The 20,763-nt window shown below is 35.1% G+C and overlaps 1 protein-coding gene across 22 annotated transcripts in view; it reads right to left on the reverse strand.

The window, feature by feature from the left end:
• The window catches only part of NRXN1 (neurexin 1), a 1,147,673-nt gene that overhangs the window by 129,208 nt on the left and 997,702 nt on the right, over positions 1–20,763 (reverse strand). For 14 of the 22 annotated variants that reach the window (XM_024118775.1, XM_024118766.1, XM_024118760.1 and 11 more), the window contains 2 exons: positions 12,437–12,526; positions 10,740–11,059 (listed from right to left, as the gene is read on the reverse strand). In XM_024118775.1, the coding sequence (XP_023974543.1) occupies positions 10,740–11,059; positions 12,437–12,526 (410 nt within the window). The remainder of the gene's footprint in view (positions 1–10,739; positions 11,060–12,436; positions 12,527–20,763) is intronic. The other 8 variants (XM_024118772.1, XM_024118771.1, XM_024118769.1 and 5 more) reach the window with 1 other exon arrangement.

A 20,763-nucleotide genomic window follows, 5' to 3' on the forward strand; every position in this document is an offset into this window, starting at 1 on the left:
AAATTCAGGCCCATTTCTCTTATTTGAGATTTGCGTCATCTTCTTTGAATCTGTAATGCCTAGAATAGGGTCTAGCACACGGAAGGAAGAAAGGAAAAAAGGAGCAAACAGAGAGAAGGAAGAAGAGTGGTGGCAGAATGGAAACGAGGATGCTAAGGAAGGAAAAATGACCACCTACTTTGTGCCAGATGCTATACTAAGATGTTTGCTCATGTAAATTTAGCTGATACAAAGAATCTGTCATCACGATAAACATGATTTTAAAGTTCCCTTTATTATTGGCTCATATTTTACTCCATACAATAGTCCAACATTGAGTTCACACACATAACCAGCAGTATCCAGGCTTCCTCAACATCACAGTATTTATTCCATGGAGGGACGGAGGTGATTCGGCTCCCCCACATGCCTTTCCGGGGAGCATCCAGATCCCTCTTGACTAGGCAAATCTTAAAAGAGGACAAAAGGGGCCTGCACCACCAGCTACCCTATCAAACCTACAGACAAATGATAACATTTATTTTAGAAAAAGTTTTCCACAGAATGTGGGTAATTTCAGACTCAGGGTAGTGTCTAGCACATTGCCAACACTCAGGACATGTTAAGGAATAGAAGGGTGCTGCTTCAAATCACTTGCTATTAAAAAAAGACTAAAATATCTTCCGTCTTTTCAATTTGTTTCAGAGTTTCAATTGTGCCAGTGATGCTGTTAATAATAGACTGTACATCTGTGATGTACAAAAGCTTTGCTATTGTTGATTTAGGGCACTTTATAATTCATGTAAGGAGTCTCTACATATCTGAGAAATGGTTGGTTCTTGTTATACAACTCTGTATCTCTAGGTACCTCACACTCATCCTCAGGAATTCAATACCTTGCAAAGTGCATTTTATATGTTAGGTACACAAAAGATATTTGCTAATTCATAATTTTAAATAAAAGTATTGCAGATTTATAGGCAACATACATCATGGTTGAAAATAAGTAAGTTAATAAAAACAAATATACACTGCTATGTTTTCATTTGTTTTAATTATCATTTACTATGCTAACTGGAGAAACTATTGGCTAACACTGGTGTTATCTGTCTGCTTGAGAGACTATATAAAGAGAACAGTGATGATGAGAAGACAGTGAAAACTGTTTGGTTAGTGCTGTATAGGGGCAGATGAATTAACTAGATCTCCTCTTGAGGTTCCAGCCTAATGATGTTAATATATTTTTCTTGTTGGGGAACTTTTCAGTGATGCTAACTGATAAGAAAACCTAATATAGGCACTAAATAATAAAAATTTAAGAAATCATCTACTACCGAAGGCAATCTACAGATTCAGTGCTGTCCCTACCAAATTACCGATGGCATTTTTTCACAGAACTAGAACAAAAACATTTAAATTCGTATGGAAACACAAAAGACCCCAAATAGCCAAAACAATCTTGAGAAAGAAGAATGGAGCTGGAGGAATCACACACCCTGACTTCAGACTGTATTACAATGCTAGAGTCATCAAAACAGTACGGTACTGGCAGAAGAAGAGACACATAGATCAATGGAACAGGATAGAAAGCCCAGAAATTAACCCATGCACTTATGGTCAAGTAATCTATGACAAAGGAGGCAAGAATATTCAATAGAGGAAGGAGAATCTCTTCAATAAGTGGTGCTGGGAAAACTGGACAGCTACAGGTAAAAGAATGAAATTAGAACACTTCCTAACACCATACACAAAAATAAACTCAAAATGGATTAAAGACCTAAACGTAAGGCCAGACACTATAAAACTCTTAGAGGAAAACGTAGGCAGAACACTATCTGACATAAATCACATCAATACTTTTTTGGATACATTGCCCAGAGTAATGGAAATAAAAGCAAAAGTAAACAAATGGGACCTAATTAAACTTAAGAGCTTTTGCACAGCAAAGGAAACCATAAACAAAAGGAAAAGACAACCTACAGAATGGGAGAAGACATTTGCAAATGATGTGACGAACAAGGGATTAATTTCCAAAATATACAAACAGCTCATACAGCTCCATATTAAAAAAACAATCAAAAACCAGGCAGAAGGCCTAAATAAACCTTTCTCCAAAGAAGACATACAGATGGCCAACAGGCACATGAAAAGATGCTCAACATGGCTAATTATTAGAGAAATGCAAATCAAAACTACAATGAGGTACCACCTCACACTGGTCAGAAAGGCCATCATTAAAAAATCTACAAATAACAAATCCTGGAGAGGGTGTGGAGAAAAGGGAACCCTCCTATACTGTTGGTGGGAATGTAAATTGGTGCAGCTACTATGGAAAACAGTATGGAGGTTCCTTTAAAAACTAAAAATAGAGTTACCATATGATCCAGCAATCCCACTTCTGGCCATATATCAGGAAAACATGAAAACTCTAATTTGAAAAGACACATGCACCCCAATGTTCATAGTGGCACTATTTATAACCAAGACATGGAAGCAAACTAAATGTCCACTGACAGATGAATGGACAAAGAAAATGTGGTATACATATATACAATGGAATATTACTCAGTCATGAAAAAGAATGAAATAATGCCATCTGCAACAACATGGGTGGACCTAGGGATTATCATACTAAGTGATGTAAGTCAGACAGAGAAAGACAAATATCATAGATATCAGTTACGTGTGGAATCTATTTTAAAAAGGATACAAATGGACTTATATACAAAACAGAAATAGACTCACAGACATAGAAAACAAATGGTTACCAAAGGGGAAACAGAGGGGGAAGCATAAATTAGAAGTTGAGGATTAACAGATATACATACTATATATAAAACAGATAAACAAATAAACAACAAGGACCTACTGTATAGCACAGGGAACTATATTCAGTATCTTGTAATAACCTATAATGGAAAAAATCTGAAAAAGTATATATATATACCTGCATACATACATGTATATACATATACGTAGTCACTTTTCTGTACACCTGAAACTAACACAACATTGTAAATCAACTCTACTTCAATAAAAAAAAATCATAGAGATTTAAATTTAATCTTAATACTAGTTTATTGAACAATACTTACTGTTTTACATATATCATGAAAGAAAACAAAGCATTGTTAATAATAAAAAGATATTCCTTTGTCCTACAACTGAGACTTGAAATATCAGAAAGGGAGACAACCTCACCAGTCCTTTCTGAGAAAATGCTCACTGAAATTACTGCCACATATTAATTAGATACAGAGTTTTAAGTCATTCTATTTCCCCCATGGTAATAAAAATGATATCAAAAGAAACTGTATCAAGAATCATAAACCCAACTTGGTCTAACTCACAGCTGGAAGTACTTGAAGTTTTTCAGTTCCAAGTTGAAAAAGGAGTATACGGTGACTTTGTAAGCTCCTCAACCAAGACACATTATTGAGGACAGTGATAGAAGTCATATTTGCAATATTCAGTGTAGAAGTCATATTTGCAATATTCAGTGTCATACTATGAATGAGCTTCTGTCTGAGAACAGCTGGGAAACAGGTATACAAAATTTCTGGGCTGCTCCGTCAACAGTGATTTGAGATTGTGTTGGTGGTGGTGGTGATGGTGGGTGGAGGTGAGCAAAATAGCGGATAGTTCTTCACTACCCACTAACAGTGGACAGTGGATAGTTCTTCACTACCCACTAACACTGGATAGAGGATAGTTCTTCATTATGCAGTATATTTAGTGTTCACGGTCCTCTCCCACTAAATGCCAGTGACAACTCTCCCCCTGAATCATTTCCTGCCTCCCACCCCTTCCCACATCCTTGTTCTAGGGGAATGGTGCTGCCTCCTTGTGGAAAACACATTCAACAGAGAATTCAGCGCAGGACATACCACACCATTTGAGCTCTGATTTAGAAACATCCATTCAGAGCTGTTCTCAAGGGCAGAGAAAATATCTTTCAAGGTAAGAAAGATGCTTTAATTTATACAGTGTTCTTGAGGAATGCTTTTCAAACGTAACTATCCTTTGTTTGATGGTTACATGGGTCAGACATTTTTTTACTTCTCTGTATTTTAGGGTGAACCATAAGAAATTTTCTTTTTTTGGTAATACAAATTGTCAAATAGCAGTAATTGTATATAGTTCACATACTATATTGACTCATTTAATCCTCACAATAAGCTTATGAAAACAGCATCCCCATTTTATAGATGGGAAACAGAGGTATTGAGAGGCTAACTTGCCTAGGGCACATAGCCGCTATGTAGGGAAAGTAAGGCTGAGATTTAAGTAGGCATTCAGGCCCCTGCAGTCTTGCCCTTGACCCCTGTGCAATACTGCCCCCTAACAGCCCTTGCCAGTGTTGCTTCTTCAGACTGTCAGCTCTCAGAAGGCAGAATCAGACTGAGAGAGATTGGCAGGAGTATGAAGGAGGGAAATAGGTAGGTGAAAAAAGGAAAGGGCTTTTTCCAGGCAAAGGACAGAGAGGTGTGAAACAGCATGACCTCTAGAGGTTTCTGTCAGTAGTCCAACAGGATCAGGGGAAAAGAGTGTGGAGGAGTGGAGATAAAACTTCTAGTGAGGCAGATAGGCCAGCTGTGAAGAAGGGACCCTGACAATTATCCAAGGCATCCTGCTCTTTGTCCTAAATACCTGGATGTATTAAAGCCCATATTTGCATTTTCGAAAGAGCAGCCTGACACCTGGGTGGAGATCATTTGAGCTAGTTTAGAATATGAGAAGGCAGCTAGTTTAGGATATGAGAAGGCAGGAAGTGATGAGATTCTGAACAGAGGACATAATTAAGGGCAGAGGACCAGATCACCCCAACGTACTCTGAAAAGAAGCTGGCTGCGTAGCCTTGAGGAAGTTATTTAGTTTCTCTGTGCCTCAATTTTTCTCACGTGTAAAATAACAAGAATAATACCAAGCTGTACTTTCTTAGTCTTCATTTCTTCCTCATTCACATACATTCCCAAGAATTTGATTACTCTTCTGATTTAATTAACAAGACACTTATTAGTTAGTGTCTTGTGTCCTTAGGACCACACAGGGCAGGGCATGCACAGTTCCCGCCCCTCCCTCACCCCCAATGTTCTTTTATAATTGATGCCATATCACTAATAATCTTTCCATATCTATTCAAAAAAGATTCCCGTCTTATGCTTCCCCCCCAGCCCCAACGCACAAGCATCCCCTCTCCTCTCTGCTTTATTCCTATAGCACTCGACATCCCATGTATGCTGTTTTAATGTTTATTGTCCATCTCCCCTAACTAGAATGTGAGCTTTGTACAGAAAAATCTAATTTTATTCAATGCTGTATTTCCGGCGACTAGAACATTGCCTGGTATATAGTAAGTGCTCAGCAAACATGTGTTAAGTGAATAAATGGATGGATGGCTATTTTTGTCTAGAACGAGCCTTGTCCGAAGATGTCTCAAAACCAAGGTTGCATCCACCAAGAGAGCACTTCTTCATCCAGTGAAACCTCCAGACCCTAAAGAATATGCACTGAACACAATAATTCTTAACCTCTTTAAAATGTATATATCCTAGAACTTTTGCTTACCCACAACGAGGGGAAAAACACCTTCTAAACTGAAGTGCTTACCTACATTTAAAATTACAATGAGCTGCACTTTTCTTACCTGGCACCATTCTTCTTAGTTTCAGAAGAATATGCCTTTGTATATATTTTCAAATCTACACCCAAGTGTTTTTCTTTTCAGTATGCACTAAAATTTGCAGTAGAAATGTACATTAGTTTAAGTGAATTGAGCAGAATGATTGGACTAGGGAAAATAAAATTAATTATTCATGTTACTAGTACTTTAAAATGTAGAGTGGTTATCAGGAACACACATAATTATAAGTAATGCAGTTATTCTTTAATAATGAAGCCACAGCTAAGGTTAATTAATACTTTTAATAAAAATATAAAATTTTGTTCTTTGAAGTTACAATATGTTTTTTGTTAGTTTTAGATATTTTTCATGGAAATATGTATGCACTCTGCTTACATTTTTCAAACAAATAGTATTAATTTCTTATGAATATCTCCAAAGCCACCAGGAAGCAATAGCAGTGTCTGACACATTCAAACACTTTTTTTGCTTGAATCCTAATTGGGATTCTTTTTGGAACATTCCATAGGAATCAAATGCCAATGGCTTCAGTAGGAAATGAAGATACACATACTGACCACCTACCAATGTTTTAAATCCTCAATAGTTCCTTTTCTTGACTAGGTTTGCTACCTCCACTCTGAAAAAAGCCTAACTAGATTGTTCCAATACATTTCACTTATATTTACTGATTCTGCCTCAGTCTACAATTTAATTTCTTACTAAGAGTTGCAAACTATAGTCCCTCCAGTCAAAAACCAGAATCTCTCAAAGCCGTATTCTCTCTCCCTTCTCAAGATTTTTGAAATGAGATGAAAAGAAGATGAAAAAGGCTATGGATTCTTGAAACCAAGTAAGGATACCAGAATCAGTTTCTGCTCTGAATGAAAGGACAGGGCTTCTCTACTTATTATTCTTATGAAGTATGATTTTCTTGCAAAGATAGATTTTATATATGCTGTAAAAGTAGAATGGAATATAATTTACAGACGAAAATGGGATGCTTTTGAGAGTCAGAAAAGGATACTATTAATAATTACATCGGTACACCAGGCACACAAGAGGACTATACAGGCCAACTGAGATGCATGCCACACTGTGTAAAAGTCAAGGGTGAAATCTATGCTTTATTAAATAAGCATCAGAAGACCTAATTAAGAGTATCATCACTAGAGTCAGTGAAATTTTAGAGCTGAGTACAATTCAAGAGATTCCTAAACCCACTTATTTTAGAGAGAGCGCAAGGGCAAAGTGCAGCTAGATTAACCCACCTGTCCAAGTTACACAAAAAAGGTAGGTGGTTGTGTTGAAATTGGAAACGGGTCCCCTGATTTGCTGTGATCTTTCTATTTTACCATACCTCCTCTAGGCAAAAGGCATTACTATGGATCCATATTGTCTACGGTATGTAAATAACTTGTAAAATATTCTTGAAGGGAAGAACCACAATATCACAAAATGTGATACAAAGCTTAGACCAAAAGGAATTTCAAAATCTTGATCTTAAAAGAAATAATTTCCTTTCTTTACAAACTGGCAACCGAAGGGAATGAATATTGCCCTTTGCATGTTGACTTACTTTTACTCATTTAAGTAAGTCTACACATACATTGTAAGACATTGGCAGATTATTCAGAAGAGGAGGGAACACTCAGCCGTCAAAAATCCCAAGAAGCTCTCAGCATCCTGAAGAACTTAATACTGTTAATTATTTGCAAATATTCACTTTCTGAGATTAGCCTTCTAGAAAGTTTCTCTTTTTTAGGATGAGTGGCTCTTATGGAAACATTTAGATATTAGATATCATAAGTAAAACAAATTTTTATCAACTTTATATAATCCATATAAAAAGTACTATTAATATTTTTATATTCACATTTTTTAATTCATTTAATCAGAAAGTTTGGTAAATGTACTCATTATTTCATGACACAGATCATATATTCCAAAAGTAAACATCAGTCTTAAAATTGATCATCATTCAGAGAAGAAAACTTTTTTTTTTTCTTTTTAAAGCATATTTACTTCTAAGTTGGAATGTAAACAGGATCTTATGGGATGACATTTTGTGAATACTCTTTTATATTCTCTGACTCTGAAAACTAAAAATTCTCCCCTACTACTTGCCCTGCAGGATGGCTGAACAAACCTCATCTCATCTATCTGAAATGAATCCAATTTAATTCTGCTTGACCAAAAATCTGTTTCCATAGTTCTAAAACATGCAATCACCCTAAAGTACATTGCCATTGTTGCTATTGCTGAGGAAAATACACCTTGATTGAGAAAACAGTTGTGTGGCTTTTGAAAAATAAAATGACCCTCCCTGGTACACAATTTGGTAAAGCGGTTGATGAAAGTAGGCAGGTCAAAGGTTACAGTCTTAGAATTAGCATTACAAATCACTTTCATATTTAAATATCAAGACTTTGACAATTCTAACAAACATTTAAATTCTACATATATCAGTAATCTCTTTGTAGTTGGAGGGCAAGATAAAAATCAACTGTGAAGTAAAGTAAATTTACAACAAATTATTCTGTTACTCAAAAATAAGTAATTTGCTTTCTTCCCTAGTAGTTTTTCCCCCATACATTCACATCTTATTACCTGTAATCACAAACATATCCTTTTAAGAGAGAATTTTAAAAACTTTTAGTACAACTTTAAAACACTGTTGTTGAATATTTGTAGTATATTAATCCAAATTATTTAATTGCTGTTATTGGTCTGTTAAAAATCTAAAGAATTAAAATATGTATTTTTTAATGAGCCTAGTAATCTTTTATTTAAGTCAATACCTCCTCAAATGAACCAAGTAATCATTAATTGATTTTACTTTCATAACCACTTTCATAACCCACTGCTATCTTTAAACATGTTATAGCTTACGATAAAAGAGACTCTTTTCATTGGCAATTAATGGGCAGTTAACTGTTTTCCTTTCACATTAGTTAATATTATAAAATGCATAAATTTTTAACTTCTTCATTTCTAAGTGTTTAACTTGCAAATGAAATAGCAATTTTACAAATGTTTAGTTAAAAAACATAATTTCTTAATACATAGCGAGTACTAATTGATAAAAAACATAAAAGTAAGGCTGATAATTCTTTCCTTATTTTGGGACACATCTGGTTTACCTAGCAACTTAAGCAGCTGTAATTTCATTAACGATGAAACAAGACTACTAAGAAAAAAATCTGATCATTTCAAATTTTATTCACAAGAACATTTCTATTTCCAAATGTCCTAGAATGTCCTCTTATGAATTATTTTACATAAAGGAAATAGTCTATCATAGCTCTGTGTTTCATTTTCCTATATCAGATTTGCCTTAATAACCTGCTTATCGTTAAATAAACTGTAAACCAATAAACACAATAACAAATCATTAGTGAAGTATTAGAAAAGAATATCAAACGGAGCTGTTGGGCATGCATAAATCTGTCTAAAGACACAAGTCTTTATCCAAGAGTCTAAGTGCAATTACTAACCATCTTATAAACCCAAACAAGACAGAGAAAATCAACAAAATGATTATACTCTAAGCACACATTCTTACTAAAATGTCTATTTCATAAGGGAGGGGTTTTTTTGTTTGTTGTTCCTAATGTATCCCCAGTGCCTAGAACAGTGTATGGCACATGTAGTGTGATCAGTAAATACATATTGATGAACACCCTGTGAGACAGCCCATTTTACTTCGTGGCCAAATGCAAATTTTAAAAAAGGAGAAAGAAGAAAGAAAAAAGTGATGCATATAGGTGTATAATATGAAATACTACATTTAAAAATTTACAGACTTTACAACTTTTTGGTCATCTCTCTCCTTCTGGGACATTTTCTCTTCCTCTATTCTGTTCCCCCCACCCCTTCCTATTCAAAGTAAAAATCAGGATCTATTTTCTTCTTTCTCCGGTAAACATATGTTAATTAGTAGATGGGGGCTGATCTGAACAGAATTCATCTTCTTTTACTCTCTTTCTAAATGTGACACACGATCTATTTCAAACATTTGAAATAAAAGCAATTTAAAAAATAATTGTTGTCATTCTTGCTTCTTTAGTACGTGGTTTTCTAGAAAAGTAAGAATCGTATATTTGGAAAGCTTTATATGGCACCTACTAGAGACATTCACTAACTACCAAAAACAAAACAAAAGCAAACAATCAAGTTTCCAAGAAGAACACACAATTCTGAAAGCATTAACAATAGAATATGTACAAAGGCTATAAATGTCAACAGAGATCTAACAGAATTTAAGAGAATTTCAACAGCATTCTAAAAGCCTTTATAAAATGTAAGCTCTGGGGTAGGTGTTTTTTTTTTTTTCTTCTTCACTGATGTAATGCCAATACTTAAGCCAGTGCCTGACACATAGTAGGCAATCAGTAAGTATATCTTGATGGAATAAATATACTTCCTAGTTGTACAAATGTGACATTTAAAAATTGTTTTTCAAAAACTTTAGACATAAGATTGAAAAATAAGCTCACTGAAGTGAAATATGGGTGAGGGCAGTTAGCTATATAATGTACGAAATATGTTGGCCCAAGACAGTTTTTAAGTACCATATTTTGGGTCTTTGTCCTCAGATAAACTAACTGTGTTTTTCCCATAAACAGTAAAATAGTAGACTTATCATTCACAATGAGAGCCACATGCTTATCAATTCAAAATTTTCAGACTTCAAAATACAATAGAAGTGCTATAGGCAATTTCTTTTTTAAGATGTTCAAATTTGCTTTTATTTTATTTTGATGAAGTGCTTGAACAAGGCCTTTCAGATACTTCACTATTTGACTTGTTCAATTAACTTAAAAAGTGAAAAACCTGTGTAATTATTAGACAATCCCCTCAGCTTAGGCTAGACCAAGGTTATTGAATCAAGACCATCAACTAACCACACACAAACCATCACAAAGCAGTATATATCAATAAAAGTTCACAAACCACAAACCAACAGCATATACACATTTCATCCTCAAACTGAATCCATTATATTAAGCAAGTCTTAAAAAAGCCATAATGCTTGAGATCAGAAATAATCCCATTCTAGAAAAGACACATATGCAGAAAAGTCCACTTTCATAATCACAGATGCAGAATGAAGAAATGAAATCTGTGTACTCACCTGGCTAATGGGTTCTTTTGTAGGGGGCTTTCCTCTTCTGGCTGTGCTAGTAGCCAGGGTCGTGGTGGTCTCCATAATTGACGTGGACATCTCTGACTGCATGGCAGTGGCTGTCGACTCAGTTGTCATAGAGGAAGGCACTTCACCAACCAGTCTCACATTTCCCACTATGGCGATGTTGGCATCATTTTCGGCTGCCATATTCAGAACTTTCAAGCCATTGTAGTAAAGCCCAGAGAGCTGACCCTGGAAGGGCTGGCCCTGCTCTTTCCCGCCAATTATTATGGTTGCTTGGCTATTGAAGATTGTGAGCTGACGCCCTGTAAAAATAATATTACATACATGCAAAAATGTTGATTGTGAACTCTACATTCTACAAAGGATGATAAAACAGATCTTTCATGGGGTGGATAATGAGAGCAATAAACTATAAGAGAGGCATTTGACTCATAATTCATTGCTTATAAATGAGGTGTCCATGAAATGCATAATCATTGGCAAATACTTGTAAATTCTCAACTTATTGTAAATGTAGTGCTTTTGCTAAAAGACCAATCAAAGATATGTATTATAAATTAATTTTAGTGGATTCCTTTCCCCTTTTACCTCAAGATCTTATACTGTTGGTCTCTTAAGTCTAAATTGTTTAATTAAAAATGAGATATTTAATATTTCAAGTATTTGTCATTCTAAAATTACCACTGGTAGAAACTCATCTATAGCAGCTGAAATCTGATTTTAAATTTATGGTAAAAATTTCATAATTCACATAATGGCCACAGGTATCTATATGCTCTTCTTTAGAAATGTGTATTTTTTGAAGGCAATAGTCCACTGTTAATTGAATTATTCTGTTTTCCGGCAAAGACACTGAAAAGAAACACATAGTTTACACTGAGCGTGTCAGAGACAAAAAAAAAAATCCAAAAAGATTTTTCTGATTGGCTTTCAGCAAGTCTATTAAAACAAAACAAAATGAAAAAAAATATAGCTTCAGATGTAAAAAGCGGCTTCAGGAATGATACACAAACCGATGGAGAAATTATGGCACATTTCCATCAAACAGCAATCCTCAGCACAACAGTACCAATATCGTCAAATTGAGTATCCAGTTTTAGCAGATTGCTCTCTGTTCATAAAAAGCATGCACACAACTTTAAGTTCAGTTTTAATTAGGGCTTGTTCCCAAATGCTCTTAGAAGGTTGCAAACGTTAAAGGGACTTCAGTTTGACTGGCAAACCATATTGCCCACTATTTAAGATGCCTAGAGTTTAAACCAAGAGTTGTTTTTTTTTTTTTTTTTTTCAGGACCATAATGAAGATATCAGAACTACATATATTTTAGTTAATAATTTAGAGGCTGGAACATGTAATATAATCTATAAATGATTTATCATTTTGGGTTAATGCTTGCTGTGAGTACCTTCGTAGATTGAGTTAGTGGATTATATTTAACAGTCCCTTTAACCTTAAGTTAACAGGGTAAGATTATTAAACAGCTGGTACGTCTAAAAATGTATAGAAATTATTATACAAGGAATGCAAATATTACTATCTACATTTTACTGTTTTAAATTTGTTTTTAATTTAGTTTTACGGAAAATTTATTTTTTATGTTTATTAGTGTTACAATGAAGTACTACTTGGTTATGTTCAAATTATTTTTTTATTTGAAGTTTTAATCAATGTTTTTTACCTTTGTCGAGTAGCCATTCATCAACTACTCGACCAAGTCGATATGGAATTCGCTGTCTAGCAATCGCCAGGCGCTCGTTATCATTGTTTCCTTTAAAGTTTAAAGAGACATTTCATTGGTTAAAATCTGTAAGGTCAAAGGTTAAAAGTTAATACTTAAAGCTTGAGCTATACAGTTGCCACATGATTTTTTGAAATTTGGAATTTTAAAAAGTTCTACCTAGAACATTTCATGTTTCAGACTTGTCATTCATTCATTTATTTTATTTTAGCAAACAAAATTATTCCTATGTTAATTGAAAATTAGAAATCTGCATTTGAGCTAGGTTATTAAAACTTATGTTATAGACAGACCCGAACAACCAATTTAAACAGCATATAATAGCTTTACAAAAAAATGAACATTGATCTCAGGGTTTTGTCTTTTTGATGTTTCTTATTAACTAGTTAAACATGTTCAGGTGAAACAGGTTTAAGTTTTCAAAATACATTCAATCTCTTATTCCAGATTAGTAATTTATGAACACCAAACTTAATACCATCTTCGGCACACTGAAGTATCTAAAATAGGCCTAGCATACTTTATGTCCTATTCAGAAAAGAGAAATTCTTACTCATCTCATTTAAGGAAACCACAAAGTCTGAACAGTTCTTGTATATTCCACACAAATTGGTTTATCAACCATTTGGACATCACAAGGGAATACATCTTGCACCATCAAATATGTTATGATAGGAAAAGGCTTTGACAAAAGTGACTTTGAGTGTCCTTCAGTTTCATTTAAAACTTGACAGATTGAGGCGTATGACATTTCAAAAAAGTTATATGCTCAAATATTTGTTTTTTATTAAACTATTCTAAAGAAGGCATGATAACTTCAGGAACAAATACAAGCCACAACAGTGGTCCCTATTCATAGCTCTAAACTAAGTGGGAGCCTTGATTCTTTGAATAAAAAATTATCTGATAAAAACATAGTTTATGTTGACCTTGAATAATGCTTGCAAATAGATGCTGTTTTCTTGATCTATAAAGCACTTAGGAAGAATCTAGACTGCCATCTCAGCACTCAATTGTGTATATTGCCAGAAGTTTTTCTAATCTATGAAAACTAATGTGGAATTTTGAACTAAAACATTTGGGTAATAGCTCACATGAGGACTCAGAGGCAAAAGAAATGTTGAATGGTAGGTAGTACTGCCCACAAGAAAAGACTGGAGCATTTTACTAGGGAAGATAAAAGATACATTTTTCTCAGATTTAGAATAATTAATAAATGTTTTCTGAGGCTAGTTTTATTTATATATTATACTTACCACAATAAATCCACCATATTAGAGAAACCCATCATTTAGAGAAAGAGAAAACTATCATTTAGACCTTATCAATTTGTCCTTTGAAGTTTTATATGACTGAAAATATTTCATACATTAGTATTTAATTGAAAATGTAAATACCAAAGGGGAACCAAATATAAAGTTTAATAAAAACATTGATATCTATCTCTCTGTATGAAATTATTAAAATGTTATAGTATTTTATCCTATGGGAACATATTTTTGGTATATTGATAATTTTTTTAAAAGGATAAAATAGCATAAATTCCGAGCCTATCTTTGTTTTCAAGAAGTGTGTACATTTTACGTTCTCTTTTGTGTGCTTGTATACATATATTAATATATTTGGAAAAATATACTAAAATTTAATATTAGTTGTCTTATGGCAGCATGATTCTTGATGAGTATGTATTTTGGCTTATATGTGATTTATGTAATGAACATATTTATGTACATAATTTGATAAGCAAATTAAATACTTTCAAAACACATACCCTTTGCTCTATGGACTTCTTTGTAGAGCAACACTCATACCAATTTACACTATTATACCTCTCCTGACAACTTCAGAATTACGTGGCTCCTTGTGCTGTTTTTCATGCTAGAGTGTTCCCATCATCAGAAATGATCTATTTCCTCAGACACCACCCAAATCTAGGCTGCAAATCACCTCTTGCCCGATTACTACAATATAATAACAGACGTCTCTGCATCCTCTCCACAATCAATCCCACCCATTCTCCACATGTCAGCCAACACCCTATCATGCCACTTGTCTATTATAACCCTCCCATTGCCTTCAGGATAAAATCTCGACCACCTGATGAGGCTTATGATAACTTCCATGATCTGGTCTCTTCCCACCTCCCCTGCCCCATCTCATGGCTGTCACTGCCTTGCTCTCCTCTTTCCATCCTCATGAGAATTCTTTCAATTCTTCTAAAGCCCTCCTTTTTACCTCTGGTCTTTTGCACTTGTACTCTCCTCTACTTGAAAGATTTTCCTCACTCCCATCCGATCCCATCCTCACCTTTCCTTAGCCAAACATGACTCATTAATGGAGTCTTCTTGGCAGGAACATTATTCCTAAGGAGGTCTTCCCTGATGTCCCCAAGTTAAATTAGGACACCTGAATATATGCTTTCCTGACACCTGATACATGCCCTTTTGAAACAAGCACTGACCCTGTAATTGCATATTCAATAAATATTTTCTCTCTGAACTCTGAAATTCCATGAGGTCAGGTATTATGTGTAGTGTTTATCATTGTATTCTCAGTGTTTGCACAATATCTGTCATAGAACTTCCTATGAAACATCTGTAGAATGAAGTAGCAAAGGAAATCTTGTTTTAAATTCTGATAGCTTCTGTGGCACCATTATCTCATCTCCACAGGCTAACAACATTCACAGGAAAGCAAATACTTGTGCCAGAGGATAGATCACATGTAGCTAAGCCTCCCTTTGTACTTTCCAAAGGAAACATCAAATATTTCAATTATAATTTTATGTCTTTAATGATTATCACTGATTTGAACATCCGTACAATCAGTTCATTATTTTTTTAATAATAACTGCCCTGTGCCACAAAATAGATAAACATAGTTATTATTAGTAGGGAAAGTAGAGAGAAAAGTCAAATAATACAGCTGGAGGAAATGGAAGCCTTTTGAATGATTTTGAAAAGAGGACATAAAAACACAAGAATACATATATACCCACATGCATACAGACATACAATTATGCCCTCATACCTTTAACTGGCACTCACAGAACAATTAACATGATCGATATGGTATGATTTAAATAAACAATAGCTTTTGAAGATTCTTGATGAGACTCAGCTAAAAAAAGAACATACACTGCATTCCCAATGAATAACAAAGAGGTGATCTAACAAGAAAAAAATACAGTGGGCAGCAGAGATAGGTATAAAAAGACACACTAATTTTTAAGACAGGTACCCACACAAATGGGCTCATACAATCCCATAACCCATGGATTTCAGATGTCTTCTAGTTGAGAGTATTTTTTTTAATTGAAATATTTGATTTTGAAATCTAAGGACAGACTTTATTCTTAGTTGGCATAATGGATAGGAAATCAGATGGCGCTTACTTCACTATATGTTGACTTTATTCTCCAAATCCTTTGTTTTTCTACTAGAATATAAAACTAATGACTTTTCTTGTGACGAAATTGTATATAGGGGCTTCCCTGGTGGCGCAGTGGTTAAGAATCCGCCTGCCAATGCAGGGGACATGGGCTCGAGCCCTGGTCCGGGAAGATCCCACATGCCACAGAGCAACTAAGCCCGGGTGCCACAACTACTGAACCTGAGCTCTAGAGTCCACGAGCCACAACTACTGAGCCTGTGTGCCACAACTACTGAAGCCCAGGTGCCTAGAGCCCGTGCTCTGCAACAAGAGAAGCCACCACAATGAGAAGCCCACGCACCGCAACGAACAGTAGCCCCTGCTCGCCACAACTAGAGAAAGCCTGAACACAGCAACGAAGACCCAATGCAGCCAAAAATAAATTAATTAATTAAAAAAATAATTGTATATAAGTATATTATCAACAAAGAAAGGCACATCTAAATAGAGTGACAATGTCTTCCTAACAGATAACAGATGATTCCCAAACCCCTCTTAGTATTTGGTACAAAATAGCACCAATTGTTTAAGTTCACCAGGAAAAAGCCCACATTTTGCCTCTACCTCATGATTTTCATTAACAAGCTGCACAAGGAAAGGCATAAATGAAGTACATTATTTTAAGAAACTGCCTTAAATGCATTTCATTCCTTTACAAATTCATGGTGATATGTTATTTATAACATATCCAGTAACTCTGCATGATTGTATTCATTTTATTTAATCCTGTCCTTAGTTTGATATGCTTCTAAAACTTTACATGCAATATAAAGGACATAAAACAACCCATTTGATCGGGAAAGGTCAAAGATAAATATAATTTCTGATGACCCTTACTTTTCTTTGGAAGGTGTTGGGATCTAATACCAAGCATGCTGGGATGTAGAAACACTACATGGACTTTCTTTGGACAGTCAAAGGTTGCAGGCTTATACAGATAGAAGAAGTTAAAAACAAGGAAAATGTACCTGAAAACTGAAATCAAATGAAAGGCGAGAAACTATTTTCAACTTCAAGTATCCTAAATCAGAGGTAAGGATAAAGCAGTAATGACCCACTTGTCAAAGACCAATTCATTTTGGAATTATAAAAAGTGTCCAAGTAGAGTTTCAACTTTTTAAAAAGCATGCAAATCAACTACAGTAATCTACTGAATACATAAATTAGGTTTATAAAGCCAGAGCTTCTCACTGAATAAAGGATAATAATTTAGTTGCATACTTCCTTTACCCTAATAAAAGTGGAATGAGGTTTTTCTTTTAATTTACTTTCTTTTTCCTCCAGTTAATTTTATGTGGGTTAAAATTGTTACCTCCACTGAAAACGTCACCAGCAACATACAGGTCTCTGTTGAAGTAATTTTCAAGCAATAAAACAGTATGTACAATTTGGTTTACTTTTCTTTGAATTGTTGAAGGATTCAGTAATTTTTTTAATTAATAAATTTTTTTTAATTTAAATATAATTGTTATATAACATTATATCAGTTTCAAGATTCAGTATTTTTGACAAGAAGCAGGCTGCATCTAGTAACACTACTACCAATTGATAGGTTCTAGCTCTAATTGGTGTGGCCATTTGGGTATAAGGTACTGTACATAATGGATATTTCGAACAAGGTTCCACAGGTGAAGAATAAGATGGAAAATCTGATAATTCATACTTAAAATTGTAGCACCCTCAATTTTGGTTGAATTCAGGATAGTTTTACTTTCCCACCTAACCAATAATATTTGGTCACACTATAGTATATTAATTTTTTATAAATTAGTAGACTTCAAAAAAACAAGAGTAATTTCAAACAATCAAGGTAAGCAGCAAGGAGTAATAAAACTCAAATCCTTGAATTGGAGTTAACTTTCATGGTGGTACTCAGAAAACAAAGGGAAATAAAATTGTAATCATATTTTTATGACTATTGGTCAGTAGAGACAAGCTATATGAACTTTGCTAACACATATTTTTCTCCTCTCATTTTCATAGATCTCCCCTGATGTGTAATTTCTCTTCAGAAATAAAAGTGGCAGTTTTTGATAAGACATAGTAATATACTTGGAAAACAATAAGGAAAAGCAACTTTATGAACCCAACATTTGTTCAGAATAATATGAAAGTGAAAACAAAGATACTCGCTTCTTCTGAAGGTTTCCTGTTTCCTCTTTTTTAACACTGGGAAAGGAAACACAAAAGGGTTCTTAAATGCTGTACATACTTCCAGAGAAGATTAGGAGTCTGTTTTTAGACTTTTTGTTTTTAAATGAGAACATGGCATTTGGATATGCCTAGGACCATAAAGCAAAGTAAAAGTTTAACAAATTTTGCAAAATTACTCTAGTTTTAAAAGCAGCATTATCACATAATTTCCAACTACATGCTGTACGAGTAGTTGTTATACAAACCATACAATACAGTAATATCTACTTTAGCTAGCAAGGCTCCAAATAAGTAGATTTTGAACACTATTGACACTCTTCAAGGGACAAAGTCGTGAAAAAAATATAGCTGTTCTAATGAAAATATTTGTCCTATGTATTACATGATTTGCTGTATCATTAAGATATGTACATAACAAACATATACATCCATTTGGCTCCTGCCTACTTCTCCAGTTTCATCTTGAACCATTTATTTCTAACTCTTTAAATTCTAGTCACTGTGGACTTCTTTCAAATTCTACAACCAAGCTAATCCTCTTCGAAGGTGCCATTTACCTTCCTTTGCAAATTTCCTGCATTTCTGTGTACACCTCAACACTCCCACCCATCCCAACATGCACACATACACAGACACAGACATCTGAGTCTGGCCAACTTATTTCTTCTTTTTATATTAGCTTATATGGTTCTCAAGAAAGCATTCTCTGGATCCCTCCACCAAATTAACCTAGAGCCTTCCATTATGCATTCTTGTAACACTTAGTAGCAGTAACTGTAATTGTGATGAAAAGGTTTCATGTAACTGATTCTAGATTATGGGTTCCTTGCAAGTAAGGACAATGTGTGGTCCATCTGTTCACTGTTTTATATACATACCTATACATATATTTGAAAATACGTAAAGTGAATTTTGCTTGGACTTCATATTGCCTACTTTTTTTCTTCCTTGCCCATCTCTTATCTCTGCTCTCATGCCACTCGTCGATAGCCCAAGGCAGGCATCCATGTCTACTCTTCCTAGACATATCTCATGTACCCAAAAGACTTCACCTTCCTTCTCTAGTTCCAATAGTCAAATCCTTTGTTTCTTTAGTACAGCTTAGCTACACATTAGGAAACAATCTGACTCAATGAAGTTAACACATAAGCACTAATTGTGTACTCAAAGTATTGTTTCAGGCATACATCAATACATCACAGAGAGACTATCATTAAACAGCTAAGATTTTGGCTGGGGAGTCAAGGGCCAAAATGAGGAAAGTGAAATGGAAGTTCAAGATAATAGATAACTATGCATACATATACAATTAACCACTGCGTGAATTGTACTTGCCACAGAAGTTCAGAGAGGGCACTGGATTAGAACAGACAAAGAAGGTGTGATAGAACCCAAAGAACTTTACATAGATCACAAGCAGTCTAAATTTTATTGAAATAAAAACCAGATAAATATGTGTTGTAGGGCTTCCCTGGTGGTACAGTGGTTGAGAGTCTGCCTGCCGATGCAGGGGACATGGGTTCATGCCCCGGTCCGGGAAGATCCCACATGCCGCGGAGCCGGTAGGCCCGTGAGCCATGGCCACTGAGCCTGCGCGTCCGGAGCCTCTTCTCCGCAACGGGAGAGGCCACAACAGTGAGAGGCCCGCGTACCGCAAAAAAATAAAAAATAAAAAAATAAATGTTGTAATGTGGATATTAATCCCCCAAAACTTGATAATTTATTATTCTCTTTAACTTCATAAGCTCTACACTCCTACATCTATTTTTTAAGTAAATATATTCTCTAAAAGAATATATTTTGACTCAAACTAATTGCAAATACAAATAAAAATAGTTAGAATATATATGCCATGCAAAGTGAAACTTGTAATACACACAATGTTAAAACTATTGAATAAAATACTATGCTATCTCTTTGATGGGGCTAATGGCAGACTCTGGGAGGGCTCACGCCAAGGAGTACTTCCCAGAACTTCTGCTGCCAGTGTCCTTGTCCCCACGGTGAGCCACAGCCACCCCTCACCTCTGCAGGAGACCCTACAACAATAGAAGCATGTGGGATCTTAGTTCTCACACCAGGGATTGAACATGCCCCCCCTGTAGTGGAAGGGCAGAGTCTTAACCACTGGACTGTCAAGTTTGATGGTTCTGCTGACGATCCAGTGGGGAATCCCAAGGTGAAGACACTGCTGGCCACTGTGGGCTGGAACTTTGGCACTCAGAAGTGAGTTGTCGACCAGAGGGCAGACAGCAGAAGCAAGAAGAACTACAATCCTACAGCCTGTGAAATAAAAACCACATTCACAGAAAGACAGACAAGATGAAACGGCAGAGGGCTATGTACCAAATGAAGGAACAAGATAAAACACGAGAAAACAACTAATGAAGTGGAGATAGGCAACCTTCCAGGAAAAGAATTCAGAATAATGATAGTGAGGATGATCCAGGACCTCAGAAAAAGAATGGAGGCAAACATGGAGAAGATGCAAGAAATGCTTAACAAAGAGCTAGAAGAATTAAAGAACCAAACAGAGATGAACAATACAATAACTGCAATGAAAACTACACTACAAGGAATCAATAGCAGAATAACTGAGGCAGAAGAACGGATAAGTGACCTGGAAGACAGAATGGTGGAATTCACCGCTGTGGAACAGAATAAAGAAAAAAGAATGAAAA

Source organism: Physeter macrocephalus, chromosome 12, assembly GCF_002837175.3.
Source record: "Physeter macrocephalus isolate SW-GA chromosome 12, ASM283717v5, whole genome shotgun sequence".
Taxonomy (NCBI): Eukaryota; Metazoa; Chordata; class Mammalia; order Artiodactyla; family Physeteridae; genus Physeter; species Physeter macrocephalus.